General features: G+C 36.3%; 2 protein-coding genes across 2 annotated transcripts; both read left to right on the top strand.

Moving 5' to 3' along the window:
* Window positions 1–558: 558 nt before the first annotated feature.
* b2m (beta-2-microglobulin) lies at window positions 559–4,435 on the top strand. The gene is made up of 3 exons (XM_066668578.1): window positions 559–694; window positions 2,229–2,501; window positions 2,619–4,435. The coding sequence occupies exons 1-3, from the start codon at window positions 634–636 to the stop codon at window positions 2,630–2,632; spliced, it is 348 nt and encodes a 115-aa protein (XP_066524675.1). The 5' UTR covers window positions 559–633; the 3' UTR covers window positions 2,633–4,435.
* A 990-nt stretch (window positions 4,436–5,425) lies between these two features.
* On the top strand, window positions 5,426–18,519 carry irak3 (interleukin-1 receptor-associated kinase 3). The gene is made up of 13 exons (XM_066668012.1): window positions 5,426–5,585; window positions 5,682–5,867; window positions 9,129–9,166; window positions 9,710–9,776; window positions 10,225–10,382; window positions 10,939–11,003; window positions 11,570–11,684; window positions 11,805–11,923; window positions 12,333–12,531; window positions 13,795–13,857; window positions 13,991–14,158; window positions 14,626–15,055; window positions 17,796–18,519. Exons 1-13 carry the CDS (start codon window positions 5,471–5,473, stop codon window positions 17,921–17,923), a joined length of 1,851 nt encoding a protein of 616 aa, XP_066524109.1. The 5' UTR covers window positions 5,426–5,470; the 3' UTR covers window positions 17,924–18,519.
* Window positions 18,520–20,237: the final 1,718 nt, after the last annotated feature.

The raw sequence follows: 20,237 nt of genomic DNA, 5'->3' as shown, positions 1-20,237 counted from the left end.
CATCCTGGTCTGCCATGAAAGGACTGTGATTGAATTTGAACTTGGTCTCAAGCAGAATAAGGTTTTGATGGACTTGAAGCCGTTGTGTACAATTGGTGTAGAAAGACTGCTTGTAAGAATGTTGTTGGTACCTTCATTAGTGAAAACATGTTTCAGGAGAGAGTTTCCATTATTTGCAGTGGTTATGTTTATGCCAGTTTGTTTACTTGTTTACTTCAGTTTCTAATCTGCAATTAAGAGAACAGATTTTTCAAGGGTAATTTATCATAATATATTAATTGTATTCAAGTGACTACTTCAGGGTTCTGAAAATTTAATTTTCTCTTTATAGGAGTGGGTTCCTTTGTAATCACATAATGTTTAAACGTAATGTAACCTAATATAAGTCAAGGGATATCAATGAAAAAATTATAAAACCGTTGCTAAATAATGAAACAGATGTGAAACCATAAATCCCTAAGTTTACATAGTAACAAAGAGAGAGGTTTTTTTTTCATTGGCTGAAAACGTGTGGGCGGAACTTAAGGTCCTTGAATTCAAGCAAATGTTGCTTTCGGTTTTGTGAGACGTAGACGCTTGTTGAGACACAGTTCGACGTTTTGGCGCTCGTTTTCTTTGAATTAACCATATAATATGAAGCTTTTTACTGCTGTCGTTCTTTTTGTGCTGGGCTCAAGCTCACTGGCAAAAACATGTAAGTAACTTGTCAGTCTCTTGTGTTTTGGTACCTTTCAGACACTTAAAGCTAGGATGACTTTTGTTTTGTTTTGTTTTGTTTTTACATTTTATAAAATCAAGCAGAATAGGTAAACTAACTACTTAGCACCCTAAAGTGAAACCAAAAAATGTATAAAATATTATCAATTATATATTAAGGTAATTCTGGTCTCGTTGGTTTCATTTTGCTCTGAGTAGCTACGCCCAGATGTTCTTGGATGTTAAAGAGTTACTTTCCCTTTACTCAAAAATTAAAGACACGGATAAAATGCTTTGGACAGTGTTTTGATGGGAAGCACTTAAAATTACCCAATGTGGAGCAATTCCTAAACGTGAAGCTCTGCTTCATTTCTAAAAACAAAACTACATCCAGTTAATTGAACTATTTATGCTCTCACTACTGTAGTCTCAGTACACGGTGCCATATGACAACATATATTTACATTAAGATTCTCCTCCAACCCCTTAGTAGAAGTATTCACATGAGTCATTTTGAAATGACTCATATAAGTGCATTCTAATATGATGACAGAAATGAAATTACCTTACATTTTCTTACCACTTGGAAAGTACCTTTACAAAATACAAATTGAGCAGGATTAAAATACAGAACTGAACAGATTTCTTGTATTTCTGATACACTCTGGACCTAAAGTCAAATATTACACTCAAAAAGATATTAAAACTCAAAAGAGGTTTAACAATAATCACAATAACAGTTGCATGTTCTATTAAAAAACAACACAAAATAATGGGGGGGGGGGGGGGGGGCATTTATGCCTGGGCCACACAACAGGATAATCAGACTAACCTTAAGGCTGATTTGCTCCTTCTGACAATCACAAATGATCTCTATTTATTTCAGGGTGACCATAAAGAATCCTCCCTGATTTCTCCCAGTGCAGTCGGTCCTTCCCCAAATCAAAACCTGAAAGATGTTCAATATTTATGACCCAAAATCCTGTGTATCCACAGTATCCTAGTTTGGGGTGGACTCTGATTCTTTGGTGTGAAATGCGATCAGTGAGAGCCAAGCTAATGGAATTTGACAGTTTCTTTTTTCTGACCAGAAAGCACTCACTCATATTCTAACAATGGTTTTCCTGTTTTCCAAAATATTTGTTTACATTTAGTTTGCAAAAACAAAACAAAACAATACAATACAAAAAAATGTCTGCCTGCTCTTTCAATGTAGCAGTTCACAAAATACTTCTGCACAGTTTTGAGGATCAGGGCAGTGTGTCGGGTATGCATAATATACAAATGTGTAGTGCTTCATTCAGGATAGGTCATTGTGTGTGAAATATTTGGGTCTCATATTAGTGGCTAGTGTTGAAATACATAATCCATAAATATTTATAAATAAGTAATTAATTAATTAATTAATTAAACTGATTAGTTTGAATTTCTGTATTACATTTACACATATTAATTATGCTCAGGTGTCTTCTTCTGGATTTTAAGTGCAATCTGTCTGTGACATGCAACATTGTCTTTATTTTCGTATTCAGCTGTCCCTAAGGTCCAGGTGTACAGTCACAACCCTGGAGAGTTTGGAAAAAAGAATGTACTTATCTGCCATGTGAGTGGCTTCCATCCTCCAGACATCAGCATCGATCTTATGAGGAATGAAGTGGAAATTCCTGGCAGCAAGCAGACTGACCTGGCCTTTGAGAAGGGTTGGATGTTCCAGCTCACCAAGAGCGTAGACTTCACACCCCAAAAAAATGAGCATTATACCTGCAGAGTCAGACACATGAGCACCATCAAGCATTTTACATGGGGTAACGTCTGCATGCAGCATGTTCTAAGAATTTTACTTTCGCTCTCACTTTACATATGATTCTTCTGATATTATTGCTCATGCATGTCTAACATGATTTTGTATACTCTTTTTACAGAGGCAGATATGTAGGAAGCCTGGGTGTATGCCATTCTAATGACAACATGTTAACAATATAGAACACCATATGCTGCTTCCTCCTTTTGGAGCCTTGAGCCACTTGGAAAAGAAACATGTAGGAAGTAAAACAAACACTAGCACAGGAGTACACTAGTTTCAACCATATTTGAGTCCAAGTAGTCTTTCAATACTCTGTAGCAAGCTGACCTTGACAAACATGTGACTTTAATCTGTACTAAACAGCACTGTAAACCTGAATACGTTAGCAGCACTCAACTGTAACCAAGGTGCCGATCCATCACTGGGCACCAAACTAGACACGCTTCCACACTGCGCAGTTGGGGAGCACAGCAAAAATCCTCAAGATAGTTAGTGACCAGACATGGGTCTTGAACCCACGACCCAGGACTCTGGAGCTATACGAGAGTGGTTCTACACATTAACCTGTCCAAATTCTCTAAAAGCAGTGAACCCCAGACCATCAACCATCTCGGCTGAAAATTTCTGTACTGGTCCTATGTCTGTGACATCAGACATCATGCTGCATAAACTCAGAACATTTAAGTTCAGTTAAATCTCTCATATCCAGCTATTTTTACTTAAAACCACGAACAGGACTCTGCTAAATCAATATTTTAGTTTCACAAACTCAAAAAGAAGAAATTGTTGAAAATATTGGTTAATTGAGGGCAACAAAGTTAGAATCACTCAATCTAATTAATTATTTTGAACATTAGGTTTTACAGTGAGTGTGTTGGATAGGGATGCAAGATTATTGGAATCACCACTATCGAAACTAATATAGGTAATGGTATAAAAGATTGATGATGTCTAGATGTCAAACCTACCATTCTTCATAACACTAATCAAAGTACATCTAGTCCCAGTCTCAACATTTTATTTATAGGTTTTAACAGATATATTAACTATATTATAATTCCAAAATGTGGAAAAACTTGGCCCCATACATCTATTATGATTAGATGTAGATACATTTTTAGGAGTACCAGATACATGAGAGATAAAAATAACATCCTTCAGATCTGAAAATTATTGTAGACCCTTGCAATTGAAAATATTTAATATATAAAAATACTTCTCCATGTTTAAAAGCAAGTAATTACCCATTGTCGGTCACTTTTTACAAAATATTGTGCATAACACTGATCATTTCGACACAACACTGGTGAATACACTAGAATTACAGTAGGGTACATTGTTTCTAATCACATGACCCTTAATCTAAAATACAGTGTCATTTTGGGTGAGGGTCTTTTGTTATCAGTAAGGAATGGATGACATGATTAACCTTATCCTGAGTAGTTTGATGTTGAAATTTTAAATAACACTTATGCTGGATATATTTCTTTGACTTCATGTTAATTCTTGTTAATTCATGACTAATATGCTCCTTCCTTACTGGCATTTCAGTCAAAAAAGAATGTACCTATGTTGGCTAGCTTTGGCAAATAGCATATTTATTTCTGATGAGATTCATGATCTTAATCTTTATCAATTTATTTGCTTACGTTTTAAAAAATAGTTTCAGTATGCAAATGAGTAACTCTACTAACTCTACTAACTCAATGGACGCATTTAGCTCACATATGTTAATTATCATTTACACTACTCCTAAACTGCATTTGGAAAACCACAACAAACAGATCTTTGTTTTACTACTGTATACACTGTCAATGTGTTTCCAAGATTGTGATAAATATGTTGCATGTACTTTGCTGTGCGTGACATATTATTGAATAAAATGGTGAAAGCTGAGTGTCTTGGTAATAAATATGATATGTTTATGGCTTTATGTTTATTTTTCATATTTTATATTCATATTTTCACATACATATTTTCCATATTCACCTGACTTTTAAAGCCATAATGTAGTATTGTGGCAAATAATTATACAATGTTGATTAAACAAGCAAATAATACACTCTTCTTGTCTTACAAAGAATTATGTGTGCAAGCTGGTACTAAAGGAATACAGATGTCTCAATTTTTAAATTTAGTATGCTATGATTTTAGCATGGGATCACAAATTCCGTTAATATTACACTATAGTATTGCCTGGCATTTGACAGGACAGGATTTGAAACTATACACAATTAGCTTCAGGTTTAATGTGCTGGTAATGATCATTCACAATGCTTTCCAATGATGAGAAAATGGGTTTTCACTTGTCATTATCCTGCGTAAAACACAATTACTGCTTCTTTTGACAACATTGTTCAGTAAAAGTGGGAGAGAAGTCAAAGCCCGCATTGTGAAAAAGGTCTGAAACAGTTCTTAAAGCTTAAGCATGAAAAGGGCAAGCCTGAACTACAGTAAATATGCATTGCTTGGTGTGTCATCAAAACACTGCCAAACAGGTTTTAAACATTATGGACCTTTTTGGGAAACATATATATATATAATATATAATATATATTTAAATATTTCTTCTAATATTTTGAAGAGAAAATATCTCTCTCTCTCTCTCTCTCTCTCTATATATATATATATATATATATATATATATATATATATATATATATATATATTGACCTGTGTCTGGAAAAAAAAACTCATAATATAAAGCCTTTCCAGAAAAGTGGAGACTGTTGTTGCAGCAAAAGGGGAACGAAGTCCCAGTTAAAATCCCTCACCTCAGCAGAGTATTAGCAGGTGTCTACAACTGTACTTCGTGTTTTCAGATTAAAGCGCATGCGCCTCACACACTGTGGCTATTAGGAAGAGGGCGGGGCCTGGGTATTTCCAACTTGTGCAACACTCATGATCCAGTGTAGTAACGAATAACTAACGGAGCTTATTCACGAAACACAGTCCTCGTGAATGTGAAACATGTCTGGCAAAACAGACCCGTCCATGTTTCTCTTCGACGTTCCGCCGCTAGTAATGGAGACGTTTTGTAAAGTAATGGACAGCTGTCCTGACAGTCTAGGATGGAGAGGTTTGGGTAAGAGAGATTCTCTCAAATAACGACACTACTGCTCTGGTGATGTTGTGTCTAAGGCTCTTGTTTTGTGTTGATTCTTTACTCCATTCTCCACAGCTGCTCGTATTTTGCCAAGCTGGCTGGATGTGAGGCATTCAGAGATGCACGCCGCCGCTGGAAAAAGCCCCACTCATGAACTCGTGTGGTCTTGGGCTCAGCAGAACAAAACTGTGGGAGATTTAATTCGGGTTCTGGAAGATATGGGACATTACCGAGGGCTCAACATATTCCGCTCACAACAAGGTAACGTTGAAGTCTGTCGGCGGTGACGATCTTATTAACCCTTCGCTTCTATAGGCTTCAAAGTCTGTTGTCCTTTTAGAGGGAGAATCCACCCTAAAGCAAAATCTCAGCTTCACTAACCTGGATAGTGTGTGTTGCGCTGAAGTGAATCAGACACAGCAGTGATGCTGGAGTTGTTGTTGAGACAGTATAGCCTATTATTATTTTATTTTAATTAATTCATTAATTTTTTATTTATTTTTGCTGAAAGCTAAACAAACGCTTTGAATTTATTTTTTTATTTATTTTTTTATGTCAAATGGTTGCATGAGATTAAATCATTTATATATAATTTCAGATTGAGTACATGTTACTCAAATTGTATATGGCTGTGTGGATGTAGGTGGTTTAATTGAATGCAAACCTAAAATAAAATAAGTAAATTCAAAGTGTCATGTTTTAGTGCACTTTGTGTGGTGTAATGTGAGGGTTCTGAAAATTGAGGAACAATCAAAAGGGGGCAGCAGATGAACTACGGTCTGCAATTGTGGAACTAAAAAGTACTCCTGTCTGGTCAGTGGCGCTGAGAGAATGGAAAGTGTTGAAACAAGGAAGTGGTCATATACATGCATACATATATAAACACACAGACACACACACCCATACACACACACTTGTACAGGTTGGTTTGATGTGGAAATGTGAAATGATCTCTTCTAGAGAAAAAACTAATACACAATCATGGGGATAAGAGCTAGACATCCAAATACTAAATAAATTAATAGATCCCTCTGGTGAAAATCAATTTCTTAACCTCGTTAACATGCACCTGTTTTGTCTTTTGTATGCGAGAATATGTAATATTCCCTAAATGAAACGTCAGCGCTATGGCTGAGTGTTTCCTCTTTAAAAATGAAGTGTTCTAAAGACAAACAGGCAAGTCCAATTAGCCCAGATGTCTTACATCATAAAATTAAAGAACAATCCCATCATCCTGCAGGGCAGGGCTTTTGAGCTGCAGATGAGTAGTGGAGGGTGGAGTGTGATAGAGGCAGGGACTAATTGCATATTCATAGATACACATATACTGCATCAAGGCAAAACTCATATGCAAATCATTCATTCATTATCTGTAACCGCCACGGTGGGTCCAGAGCCTATCTGGAATCATTGGGTGCAAGGTGGGAATACACCCTGGAGGGGGCGCCAGTCCTTCACAGGGCAACACAGACACACACACATTCACTCACACCTATGGACACTTTTTGAGTCACCAATCCACCTACCAACATGTGTTTTTGGACTGTGGGAGGAAACCCACGTGGACACGGGTAGAACACACCAACTCCTCACAGACAGTCACCCGGAGGAAACCCACGTGGACACGGGGAGAACACACCAACTCCTCACAGACAGTCACCCGGAGGAAACCCACGTGGACACGGGGAGAACACACCAACTCCTCACAGACAGTCACCCGGAGGAAACCCACATGGACACTGGGAGAACACACCAACTCCTCACAGACAGTCACCCGGAGCGGGAATCGAACCCACAACCTCCAGGTCCCTGGAGCTGTGTGACTGCGACACTACCTGCTGCACCACCCATATGCAAATCAAAACTAATTAAATAATGACAGCCTCATACAGTCTATTCTACACTGTCAACTATGTTTTTCATCCTACAACCAACAGTTCAAACTAAATAATTTACTTAATTCAAGTAATTCATACATTTATTTATTCATTTATTCACTGTAACTGCTTATATAGCTCAGGGTCGCAGTGAGTCCAGAGCCTACCCAGAATCACAGAGCGTGAGGCAGGAACACACCCTAGAGTGAGTGGCAGTCCTTAGCGGGGTGACACTTGAGTAGCCAATCCATATAACAAGGTGTTTTTTCTGGACTGTGAGAGGAAACCAGAGCATCCAGAGGAAACCTACGAGTACACGGGGCAAACACATCACATTCCTCACAGACAGTCACCAGGAGCGGGGCTTGAACCAACTTCATTCCCAAAACAATTAAAAAAATGCTTTTGGTCTAAAACAGCTTTATTTCTGTTGATAAACTATAGTTTGAAGCATTTTGTTGACAAAAATATCCCCAAAGAATACATTTTTAATTTACCACTATTCTAACATTGTCTATGTTGCCTTACATAAAACAAACCTGAGGACATTTTACTAGCGATTTTAGAAAGTAAATATAATGCGTACATTTGTGTACCCTGTTTCTTTTTAACACCATTTTCTATTGGTAAGTTCTGTTAAAATATCTGCACCATTTCATGAAAAATAAAATAAATTACTAAATTATACAGATTTATTGAAAAAGGTGGGATTACTTAGTCACCACTGTGAACTATTTAGTAAGGGGAGGGGGAGGGGGGGTGTCAATGGGGGAACTTTTTAAATTTAGAAAGTCGATATGCATCTATTAATATTGTGCTCGGCTTTTCATAACTACGTCATCCTCATACCCAAGTTAGAACAATACACATTTATGTTTATTTGACATCTGTGTTTTCAAACCATGAATCTTTGAAGCATGTGTTTGTTCCTCTGTTTAATTATATATTTTTTTGTTTGTCTTTCACTTCCACTCCATGCACTCTGCATCTGCACATGTCCTTCCTCTTTTTCACTTACACACCCTTTAGATATCAGTAAGCAAGGAGTCCGATTTCTTTAGCACGTGGGCTTCTCCTCCAGAAGCCTATTTTATTTTTATTCTACAGTAAATGAAATATAATCAGCTGTATCAGATTTATTAGTTTATTTATCATTCAGAGGCAGGTGAATCAGGTATTATTTAAATCAGGTACAGAAAGTAAAAAAATTCTGATCACAACAAAGAATCAGTTTTAATCTGTAAAATAAACAAATATCTATAACTAGACCTTAATCATTTAGCTTTAAATAATTACATTTTAATATTAATTTTTAATTGCCATATACATAATTACAGTTAACAGCTAAACATTTTTTCCAACCTCAATTCCTCATCTGTTCTAGCCGAAGTGTCCAAAATTGTATAATTATATACAAATATTACTCAACCCTTCCCTCTAAAGACATAAACTGTTTATTATTGCGTTTATTTTTTTATTGTTGTTTTTCCATACGTGTTTCCTTTATTTTTATTTTACTTTGGTATTGAAAATGATAAAAATATATTTATTATCATGTTGTCTCACATTCACCAAAATAGTTTGAAGAAATATTTTGCTAAATTGTCATATTTTCAGCTTTTTGATCTTTGTGATATTTTTCTAGATTCACCAAATCCCTCTTCATCCCTTGAACTTCCTAAGGTAAATAATTTGCAGATTACTTGCATTTCAGAAACATTTATTCTAGTGTTATGGCCACATATTCTGGACATTTTTCAAATTTAAATACAAAGTTGAAATTGTTATTAAATTTTGCATTTACAGTTGTGTTACCTATTTCACTGAAAGGTATGATTAATGTTTCAAATTAAAATGGTTGAATCGAACAATTGAACAATTAGCAGTTTAACAGTGTATTTAAATTGGAAATAATCCTGGGACTTTCTGCCCTAGTTAAATATTGCTAAAAAATGTTATAATTTTAAATCATTTATTTTTATTTTGTAAAATGCCTGTAAAAACGGCATGGGGCAAAGTAAGAGTGATGTGTTGTAGGCATAACATTTTAAATATGTTCATATTTACAAAATGCAATTAATCTGCTCGGTAAAAGCATTGAAACTATTTGCTTTGTACATTTGTCACTAAAATAAGAAACTAGAAACTATCCCAACTTTCTAGAAACAATGTTTTCATTTTATGGAAAATGTCATGTGTTTTCAAGAGAGTGTGTTTTTTATTCAGCCTAGTCCCAGCAATGAAGAATTCAGTCCAACTTCACATCTTCACACTGATGGCAAGTTTGCTCAAGGTACTCTACTGCACTGAACTGATTAAGAACTCTAGAACCACATATGTTTAACAAACAGTTTTCTCCTTATGCCAAATTTGGATATTGTTCAAAGCTTACTGTCTGGTATTTGCTTATATAGGCCTTATGAAACTAATGCAGCTATCAAGCTATTTCAAAAACTGACTTCAGTTTTTCAAAGCAAAACAACATTTCTAATTGACACCATATTGGTGGTTTGTGGTTGCATAGTGACATTAAGTAGTTATATTCATTGTTTGCTTTTTGGGACCCATTCAGTTTAAGGGTGTTGAAACCAATAGACTTCTATAATTTTGGCCTTTTATCTCCAGTTCTTTGTGATTTTTCTGTGAATACTTCCTTAAATTTTGTAACTTCAGGGTTTACATTGACTAATTCCTTAAAAAGGAATCTTGTTTGTTAAAGCAATGCTTGTTATACCCTTCAGTCATAGCCAGAAATCAAAGGACCTTCATCACATATGCAGAAGTCAAAGAGGGAACTAGGAACTTCCATCAGGATTTGAAAATTGGAGCAAGCAATTTTTCTGAGCTTTACAGGGGAAGACGAGGAAATGAAAGCTTTGCTGTTAAAGTTTTCAAACAGGTAACGTGTGGCTTGTCAAGCATAGTTCTGATGTCATGTAGGACAATTCTGTGTCCAAGCATTTCCACAAAAAAATGCTCACACTTCCTCTGTAATATTTGTTTTTTTTTTGTGTAAACTTTGTATGAACAAAAAATGCAAAGGACCTATAAACAAATGAGGCAAGGTACTGAGTTAAACTGAATTTGAGCAGGTAGTGTATTATAAATGTAAAGCACTTCTTCTTCTTTTGGCTGTTTCAGTCAGAGGTCACCACAGCAGATCAGCTGCGATTCCCACCATCGGTCTGGCACTGTTTTTATGCCGGATGCACTTCCTTATGCTATAAATATAAAGCACTTGATTTCTTTAAACCCTTAAAGTTTTCCTATGACTGAAGAAAATGCCATACCAAGTGAAAACATGTGTTCCTATCTGCATGTGTTCTTAGTTTTCTTATGAATGAAATACACCACAACACTGTAATACCGAAAGACAGAACCAAAACTGTGAGGGTGAAGTATACTGTAAGTTATTACAATTTAAGCCTCCAGCACGTTTTCTAATATTTACACAGGGGAATAGAGGATCTTGGAAAACATTGTGGGAGAAGTTCAAAACAGAGATTGAAGTTCTTCATCTGTAAGCTTAGATTTAATTTTTTAATGTAATATTGTCTACTGTATGTAGTATTATGAGCAATTGTACATATATTCTTCAGTTTTCAAGGTACTGACAAAGCTGGAGTTTTCAGTCTGACTGAAAACGGTGTGCATGTGTACAGTGTTTGTTGGCTATACCATAGCAGCCAACTAGCAACACCTTATCAACTACATGGTACTCCATTAGCAATTGGCTAGCAAAACTCTTAGGACCAACAGAGTTCTAAACACCTTGGATATTATAACAACTTCTATCTATCTATCAGCACTTTAACAGGACCCTAGCAATCAACTGGGATACAACGACAACTGCTTAGCAACCCTAGGATCCATATTGCAACTCAGTAGCTACCAATTTTTGAATGTCTTTACTCTACACACTCTCTTTGCATTTAGTTTAGGAAATGCACTTTTCTAGTTATTATAGCACATTTTAATCTTATAATTCAGGTATGTTTGTTTTCTCATTTAATAGTACTGAATGAACGAATTAACTTAATGAAATAAGCATTAATACTGAAAGTCTCTTGGGTTCTCTTTTCTTAGTTACCAGCATCCCAACGTCTTGGAGCTTTGGGGCAGCTTTTCTGAAGAGCAGCACTATTGCCTGGTTTATCCTTTCCTTCCTAATGGATCACTCTTTCACAGACTGCACAGTGAGGTGAAACATTCACTCATCAAGTTGTCCAGCTGTGTAGCAACTCAACAATATTAATAGTATGAATATGGGAGGTGACATTGGTCTGGGCTGTAATCAGAGTAAATATGTTCTTGCACTCAGGAAATTGAAACACCTCTGTTGTGGAAAGAGAGGCTTGATATTATCAAGGGCACAGCAAAGGCCATACATTATCTACACACTTCACAGCCATGCATGGTTATCTGTGGCAACATCAAAAGGTATCAGCAATAACAGGTTATCTCAGAGATTGTTACACTGCTTTATTAAAAGAACAATGGCTTTAAATCATTTACAATATATCATTATTATAAATCTGTGATAAATTATGATTATATATTTATAAATATATAGAACATATACTTCTAAAAAGTTCCTCGTGTTAATTCAAATTTCATTGCATTATTGGTTTATTATGAACACTCTAAAATAATGTTTAAATAATGTATAATATATATATATATATATATATATATATATATATATATATATATATATATATATATATATATATATATATATATATATATATATATATATATATATCTTTTGACAAGCCAGGGTAATCTCAGATATTAAGTCTTGCTGAACTTAAAAACAATCCACACCACCTCTATGTTCTATTGACAGTTCAAACATTTTGCTGGATGAGCAATTGCAGCCAAAGCTGTCTGACTTTGGAATGGCTCGTTTAAGACCCCACTCTGTTAACCAGAGCTACACCATCACCATGGATACAACCTGCCACAGCAACCTGGGTTATTTACCAGAGGAGTACATACGGGATGGAAAACTGTCTGTCAAACTAGACATTTACAGCTTTGGTATTGTGAGTCTACCATTCCTTTGTTTAAATAAGTACTGTATAGCAGTGTTATTACACAGTTAGAATTGCAGTGCCAGACTCTCTAGGCAGAGCCTGCTGCCTTTTGCCATTTAACATGGCCAAGAACCGCTTACTACTGCATGAAAGAAACGACAAACAAAAAGACCAATCAAAAGTCTGTTATATTGGCATGACGTGTAGAAGGAGGTGATTAATATCAGACCAATGCAGGTTTGGACCATTTGTCATGACAATAATGCTGTTGAGTGCAGCAAAGTAAACCAGTCACATTTGCGGTACATGCTGCAATTCCTTACTCCGTCTCTCTCTCTCTCTCATATATATATATACAGTGAGTAGACAACATGTCTATAGACTGCAAGAATCAAAAAGTACTCCAACAGCAGTGTGGTATTTTAAACTAGAAGGTCAATGTTATAGATCACCTTCACATATATTACTAGACTTTAATAGGCATATTCGATAATTGTCTGATAAAAAAAACTGATAATATTAATTACTGTGGTGGAGAAAATAAGTACAAGTTTAAGAATTGAAATCTAACAGAGCATTTGCTTTCAGAATGTAGTTTATTTAACCTTAATGTGGTCAACACACAATAGCACAGAGTACTATGTGATTGTGGACAAAGAAGATGTTTTCCCAGAGAGTTTATAAAGGTAGTTTATATGTCATAAGCATAAGATAATCACTCTAAATTTATGCAAGCTTAGTTTCCTTAGAGACATCCAAGTTTGATATAGAGATGAGGGACTGAATGTTTTGTTCTGATAAAGCACTGATATTAAACTGACCTGACATACACTTAGTTCCTGAGTTCTGTTGAAAATTAGAAAGGAATATACAGACAAGACAAACAGACAGGGTCTTTCAACAGAGACATATAACAATTTTCATTACAATTACAAAGCTACATTTCAGAACAAAACTACATTGTGCATAATATATTGAATTTATTTTTTACTGAATTTAACATACTGCAAAAAAATGTAAAAAATAAATACAAATATTGCCTATTCAAAATTTATGGCCCAATTTATGTTTCAGAAAAAAGTAGCAAAAGAAAATCAAAAATCTTTACTAAAATTGGCAGAAACTATATCTAATTTGTTCCATTCCACACGCAGAAAATCAGCAAATTATATTATTTAGCCAGGGCTACAAAATGTACTATATGTAGCACTCCATTATAACTTACATTAAAATACATGATGTCATTCCCTGTTTATATTGCCATACATGTAGGTCATTCTGGAGACATGCACTGGACAGAAAGCGATCCAAGAGACACCAAAGCGCACTTTACTGGTAAGGACCTAACTCTAAACTCCACAGACCGTGAGTGCAGATGCTGAGGTTTACATTTAAGAAACAGTGCATACTTAAGAAGTCTGCTCATGCATGATACATTTTAATGCTGGTTTTCTTCACTTTCTCTAAGAGGGAGAAGCTGAGTTTAGAAGCAGAAGAGAAGGGTAATGTGGATGCTTGTCTGTGTTTTCTGGACTCCAGAGCAGGACAGTGGTCCACTGCAACGGCGCAGTGTTTGCTACGTCTGGGTCTGGAGTGTACAAGTAGCCGAGTTCGAGCCAGACCCAGCATGGAGAATGTGAGTACCACACACATTCTCACAATCAGAGTAAAGAGAAAATGTGGTCATTTAATGGTTCAGAATCAGGAAGACTGCACTCTGAAAGATGAAGGCTGCATTTTAAGGCAGATATCATAAACTGAACTGAATGAGGGTATTTCAGGTACAAACAACATAGTTATACACTATGCAGAGAAACTGATGAATACATTTTCCAGGATTCCAGTACTGTGTTGCATATTATTTTTGATAAATATATGCATTAATATAGATATTAAAAAATATACATATCACCATCATGATAACTTTATTTTTTAATTAAACAGATGTTTTTGATTAATATTTTATCCATGATTCTGCAGTGAATTCTGCAGAAAATCACTCTGAATGATTTTGAGGTCTGGACTCAGTTAGTTAATTTTCCCCAAAAACACCAGAAACTTTATTTGCCTGTTTCCTAACACACATTTATATGCCTCTTGTAGGTGCTTCAAAAACTGAGTGATCTTCTTCCTCTGCCTTTCCCTCCTGAAGACCAGCCACAGACACTGAACGACATGGCCCAGCCTCCACTACCACTCTGTGACCAAGGGTCAAGCTCCAGTCTGCCCATGGAAGATGATGAGATATCCAGATTTCTGAACGAACCTAAGTTGCCTCTGCAGTCAGGTCCCTGTGAGTGCAGCCAGTCAGAGGTCACTTTCCTGGGCAATGAGGTGCATAACATCTCACTGATTGAGAGCAAAAGAGATGCAACTGCAGTGGGTGCGCAATGCCTGCACATAGACTGCAAGCCTGAGCTGGATCTATATTGCAGTTTTCCAGTGGAGTGCAGTTGTGCGGCCGGAGCTGAGACACAGGGCTGTGAGGACTGCTGCGCCAATGGCTTTAGCCACACATCATTCATCCTTCAAGGCATGTAGCAACATTTAAAAGATTGCACAGTTGTATGCAGTTTGAATACCACTGTTAAAATGACATTTTGTCAGTTTTCACCCTATGCAGGAAACAACCTTAAATACACCACTGTGTGATTTAGTGCAGCTTCTATTTATTTGTTTATTTTAACATAATGGGAAAAATATGCCCCTTAACATTTGGCTGTTACTCCAGATCCCTGGAGTAAGCAGGCGCTAGCACTCGCCCTTGTTCATCTGTAAACCTCCAAACGGGATTATAACACTGTCCTCAGCAAAGCTTGGGTTCAACCGACACAAAGTGTAACTTTAGGCATTTAATCCACATAGCAACCAGCGAAAAGCACTTATTACCAAAACCGATGTTTAACACATAAAACGTGATTCAGAAGATGCTTAGTGCAGCAAACCAGGAGAGGACCTGGCATAGCCACAACAAACGCTGTACTCACCCTATTACAATTCCACGGACTATTTAGTTCCATGACAATAATTTAGAAGCTGTAATGTTAAGGTAGGAATACTGCTTATTGTTCCTTTATATGCTGAAAGACAATCCATGTTGTTATTGAAAATGAGCTGTGGTTCAGTTGGAGCTTATATAAAACTGTTGATGCTGTGGTTTCTAGATTCTCTAAAGAGAATTAGCTGAGTTATATGTGGCAAACCGGTAATACGTTATCTACTGAAAACATGTGTTTAAAAATGCTGATGGTAAAAAGTTGGGACATTCAGGGGGTGGAATTTCTGGCTAACTTACGTTTATGACTGGTTGAGGGGCGGGACTTCCGGTAAATAGAACGCATATGATTTGTCAAGGGGTGGGGTACAAAAAGGTTTTTAAAGAGGGCGGGATCTGATGATGTTGATGCCGCATTCTGATTGGTCCATTTGACCGGTCAAAACTTGATATGAATAATGCCTCATGACTCTCACGTAAAAACAAAACAACTAATTTATTTTAGGAATATCATAACTTGATATTTTTACTGCTTTGAATGCTGTGATTCGAATATGTTATCTCACTCTCTCCCTACATATATTCATTCATTATCTGTAACCGCTTATCCAGTTCAGGGTCACAGTGGGTCCAGAGCCTACCTGGAATCATTGGGCGCAAGGCGGGAATACTCCCTGGAGGGGGCGCCAGTCCTTCACAGGGCAACACACACACACTCAGTCATTCACTCCTACGGACACTTTTGATTCACCAATCCACCAAATCAATGTATGCTTTTGGACTGTGGGAGGAAACCAGAGCACCCGGAGGAAACCACACACCTAACTCCTCACAGACAGTCACCCGGAGCGGGAATCGAACCCACATCCTCCAGGTCCCTGGAGCTGTGTGACTGCGACTCTGTCAGGTGGATTGGTGACTCTAAAGTGTCCGTGGGTGTGAGTGTGTGTGTGTTGTTTCCCTGTTTTAAAATATTGACATTTAAAATTCTTTTCCAGCTGAGCCTGGTGTCTGAGCAATATGAGTTAGGCACCTGAACTTATGAACTTATATCTAGTATGGACATAATATTAGTTATAATATTACTTATATACTTATACTAATACTTATAAATAGATGATTTTATGCTAATGTTTAATGCCTTAAATTACTCATAGACTCTGAATACAAAAAGAAATACATACCAAGGTACTGTATATTAGTGTCATGGGATTAAAGCACTTATTTGTGTATGTATACATTATTCCATACCAGCTGTAGTTCTTTTCATTATTTTTAACCGAAATTGTCAATCACAGTAAAAAAATATATGCTTGATTCAAATTATAATTGACTAATGCTCTTTGAAGCCCTAGCCACTAGAAATGGGCTGGCCAAAATGCCTCTGAATAAAATCTTCATCAAAGAAATATAATAGTTGTTTCAAAGCGACAAATCATTCAGGCAGAGTTTGGAGCTCTTCCTTCAGCACATGGATCTTTTTTCATTAGATTCAAATTAGTATGATTAGATGTTTTAACAGATTGCTTTCTGTGTTTGTCCCACTCAGTCAACTGTCCCAGGTAGCACATGCTCCCATAACTAACATAAAAGGGCATGCACAGATAATCTATATGGGGTTTATTAATCATTTAAAGGGGGCGGCATGGTGGCGCAGCAGGTAGTGTCACACAGCTCCAGGGGCCTGGAGGTTGTGGGTTCGATTCCTGCTCCGGGTGACTGTCTGTGAGGAGTTGGTGTGTTCTCCCCGTGTCCGCGTGGGTTTCCTCCCACAGTCCAAAAACACACGTTGGTAGGTGGATTGGCGACTCAAAAGTGTCCGTGGGTGTGAGTGAATGTGTGTGTCTGTGTTGCCCTGTGAAGGACTGGCGCCCCCTCCAGGGTGTATTCCCGCCTTGCGCCCAATGATTCCAGGTAGGCTCTGGACCCACCGCGACCCTGAACTGGATAAGCGGTTACAGATAATGAATGAATGAATGAATAATCATTTAAAGGCATCATATATAATGAAGATTGTTTCCCTAGACATGAATAAAACAATAATAAAAAAAATCTTCCTAGGTCATTATAGTGAAATGTTAATACAAAAACTGAAACTATGATATGTTATATTACATTTTAAGATTTCACCCCAAAGCTGTTAATACCACACACACAAATCTAAGCACATTATATGTTACAGTATGTTTTTTTGTTCATTTGTCTCGGTTTTACATATTTTTAGTGTATGTACATGATCATGCAGTGCTCATTATTTTTGTCTTTCTTGATTTTGTAGGTGAGGAAAGCGAATGGTGTCAGAGCACCTTTGATAATCCAGCTAAGAAGAGGCTCAAGGACAAAATCCGGATGTATAACCAAGGCAAAATCAAGACAGAGGAACTTCTCTCAATGACATCAGAGTGATTCATTAACTCAAGACTGGCATTCTGAGGATTTCAAGAACACTTCCTTACATTGGATATTATTTTTCTATTCTTTTTTATTTAGAGGAAGACAACCTCTGCTGTTTGTGTCATTTCAAGATTGTCTCTGGTTTTATATGGATGTTGGTAAATATGTGTGTTTTGCCAAATGAAATATATGTAGCGTCTGTCCAATAGAAAACGCGTATTGATTTTTAATTTACTACATCATTTGAACACAGCAGCTGTCCTTCACATTGTGTGAAGATTAATTGATGAATGGACCAAAAGACATCCTCCAGAGTTGCTGAGAAGGAAATCTTTTTTTTTTACATTGTCTTTCAGTTAAGAAGGTTTTTTTCCTTCTCCTGTAATGTTACTACTTTGGAGATGCATGTTTTCTTTTTGGACAGCGATGATATTCATTAATAAACTTACTCAAGGTTAGTACAAAGGTCATTAATATATTTTTTAAAATAACAAAACTATGTAACACTCAAAGTTTAAATAATTAAATATCTTTATTTATTGCTCATTATTCCCAATTTATCGGTTTCTTAAAATTATTGTACACTATTGTATATTATGTACTTATTCTGTCACAAATCTATAAATACCTTACGTAAAGTTCCCAGCCTCTAATCATCATTTAAGTTAAAGCTGACAAACACTTCTCAATACATTGAATATAAACGGCAGCTCTCATGACTGTAAAGGGACTGACACCTAATAGCATTAATGATTGATATGTAAATACTAGTTTATTTGGTTATGCCTACGGCTGGCATTAACATGTAAACTGTATGTTTATTGAGAGAGGGCAACACTGGAATCCACTGCAAATCATGTGGAATTTTTTTTTAAATCAATCAATGGTTGAGGGATAAGTTTTCTGTTTTAAGACTGGAAGATGATCAATTAATATAAATACATTTTTTTAATAATTAATTCCTATTAGGTTTAACTGAACAGAAACAGTGGTATTTCCAAAGTCTTTAGACTGATTTTTATTGAGGCTATGAAAATATATAATTTTCCCAAAAGTGCTCTTGTGAACTTTAACTCAAAAGTTGAGAATTTTATTGATGTTTGGAAAAACATCTGAAAACTCTGGAAACTAAAATAGTATCTGGTAAGCAGAAAGCACCATGGCGATACAGCATGGTTGTAAAATGAGTGCAGCAAGGCTGAGTGTATATGGAGGCACACTAAACATCTTATTCACTTTGAAATTTATAAAGAGAAACTCAATAAGTACAACCAGAAAGTTAGAAAAGCTCTAACAACACCTGCTTGTTATTTACAATAATAATGATAGGCTAAGAAATGCAGCTTTCTTCAGCAATAATATTCTAAACATTCTGCAAACTATCATCGATACAGCTCTTGACAGCAGAGCTGTCCTCAAAATCAGAAGTGTACCCTGCATGAATTCACTGCTATTGATCAGAAAACCCTAGAGGAAACTGTCCAGCAGCTAAAACCATCCACATGCATATTAGACGTATTGTCTACACACTTTATGAAGGACATCTTCTGTTGCCTGAGGACATACTGCAAATGGTAAATCAGTCTCTCCTTTCAGAGATCTTTTCTTAAGCAAAAATTGCAGTAATTAAGCCTCACGTAAAAAAAGAGCAATTTTGACAGCATTATCCATTATATCTACAATAATAATCATAATAATTAGTTACATTTATATAGCGCCCGGTAGCTAGAATTCTCAGAGAGACCTGAACATATCACTCCTGTTCTCAGATCACTGCACAGGCTTGATCAAAGACATGATTGATTTAAAAGTGGTATTACTTGTATATAAATCAATAAACTGCCTCGGACAAAAATATATATTTAAAATCTGCTAGAAGTATAGGAGCCCCATAGGCCCCTCAGATCACTCGGGACTGGTCAGCTTGTGGTGTCCTGGGTCATTTTAATATTTTATTAAATGTCTTTTTTTTATTGCACTGTTTTATTTGTCTTTTATATATTTATTTGTATTATCTTCTACATTCTGGTGTAATTTTTCTGCACTGTTCTGTAAAGCATTCTGAACTGCCATTGTGTACAAAAGGTTCTCTCTCTATAAAGCTGCCTTGCTTAATGATATGTGGTACTTGAACATTACCTGGCTGTTGGGAAAACATTTTTTAATGTCTGTGCATTTTGACAGAGAGAGAGGGAGCGAGACCGACAGACAACTGTTTGGAATAAATAGTAGAAGAGAAAGAAAATAGAGGTATAGGTTAAGAAAAATAAGTGTAACTGACGGACAGAGAGAGAGAGAGAGAGAGAGAGAGAGAGAGAGAGAGAGA

The sequence above is a fragment of the Hoplias malabaricus genome, chromosome 4 (genome assembly GCF_029633855.1).
Source record: "Hoplias malabaricus isolate fHopMal1 chromosome 4, fHopMal1.hap1, whole genome shotgun sequence".
NCBI classification, from domain to species: domain Eukaryota; kingdom Metazoa; phylum Chordata; class Actinopteri; order Characiformes; family Erythrinidae; genus Hoplias; species Hoplias malabaricus.
Note: the sequence above shows the minus strand (reverse complement) of the source record. Positions and strands in the feature narration are given on the sequence as shown.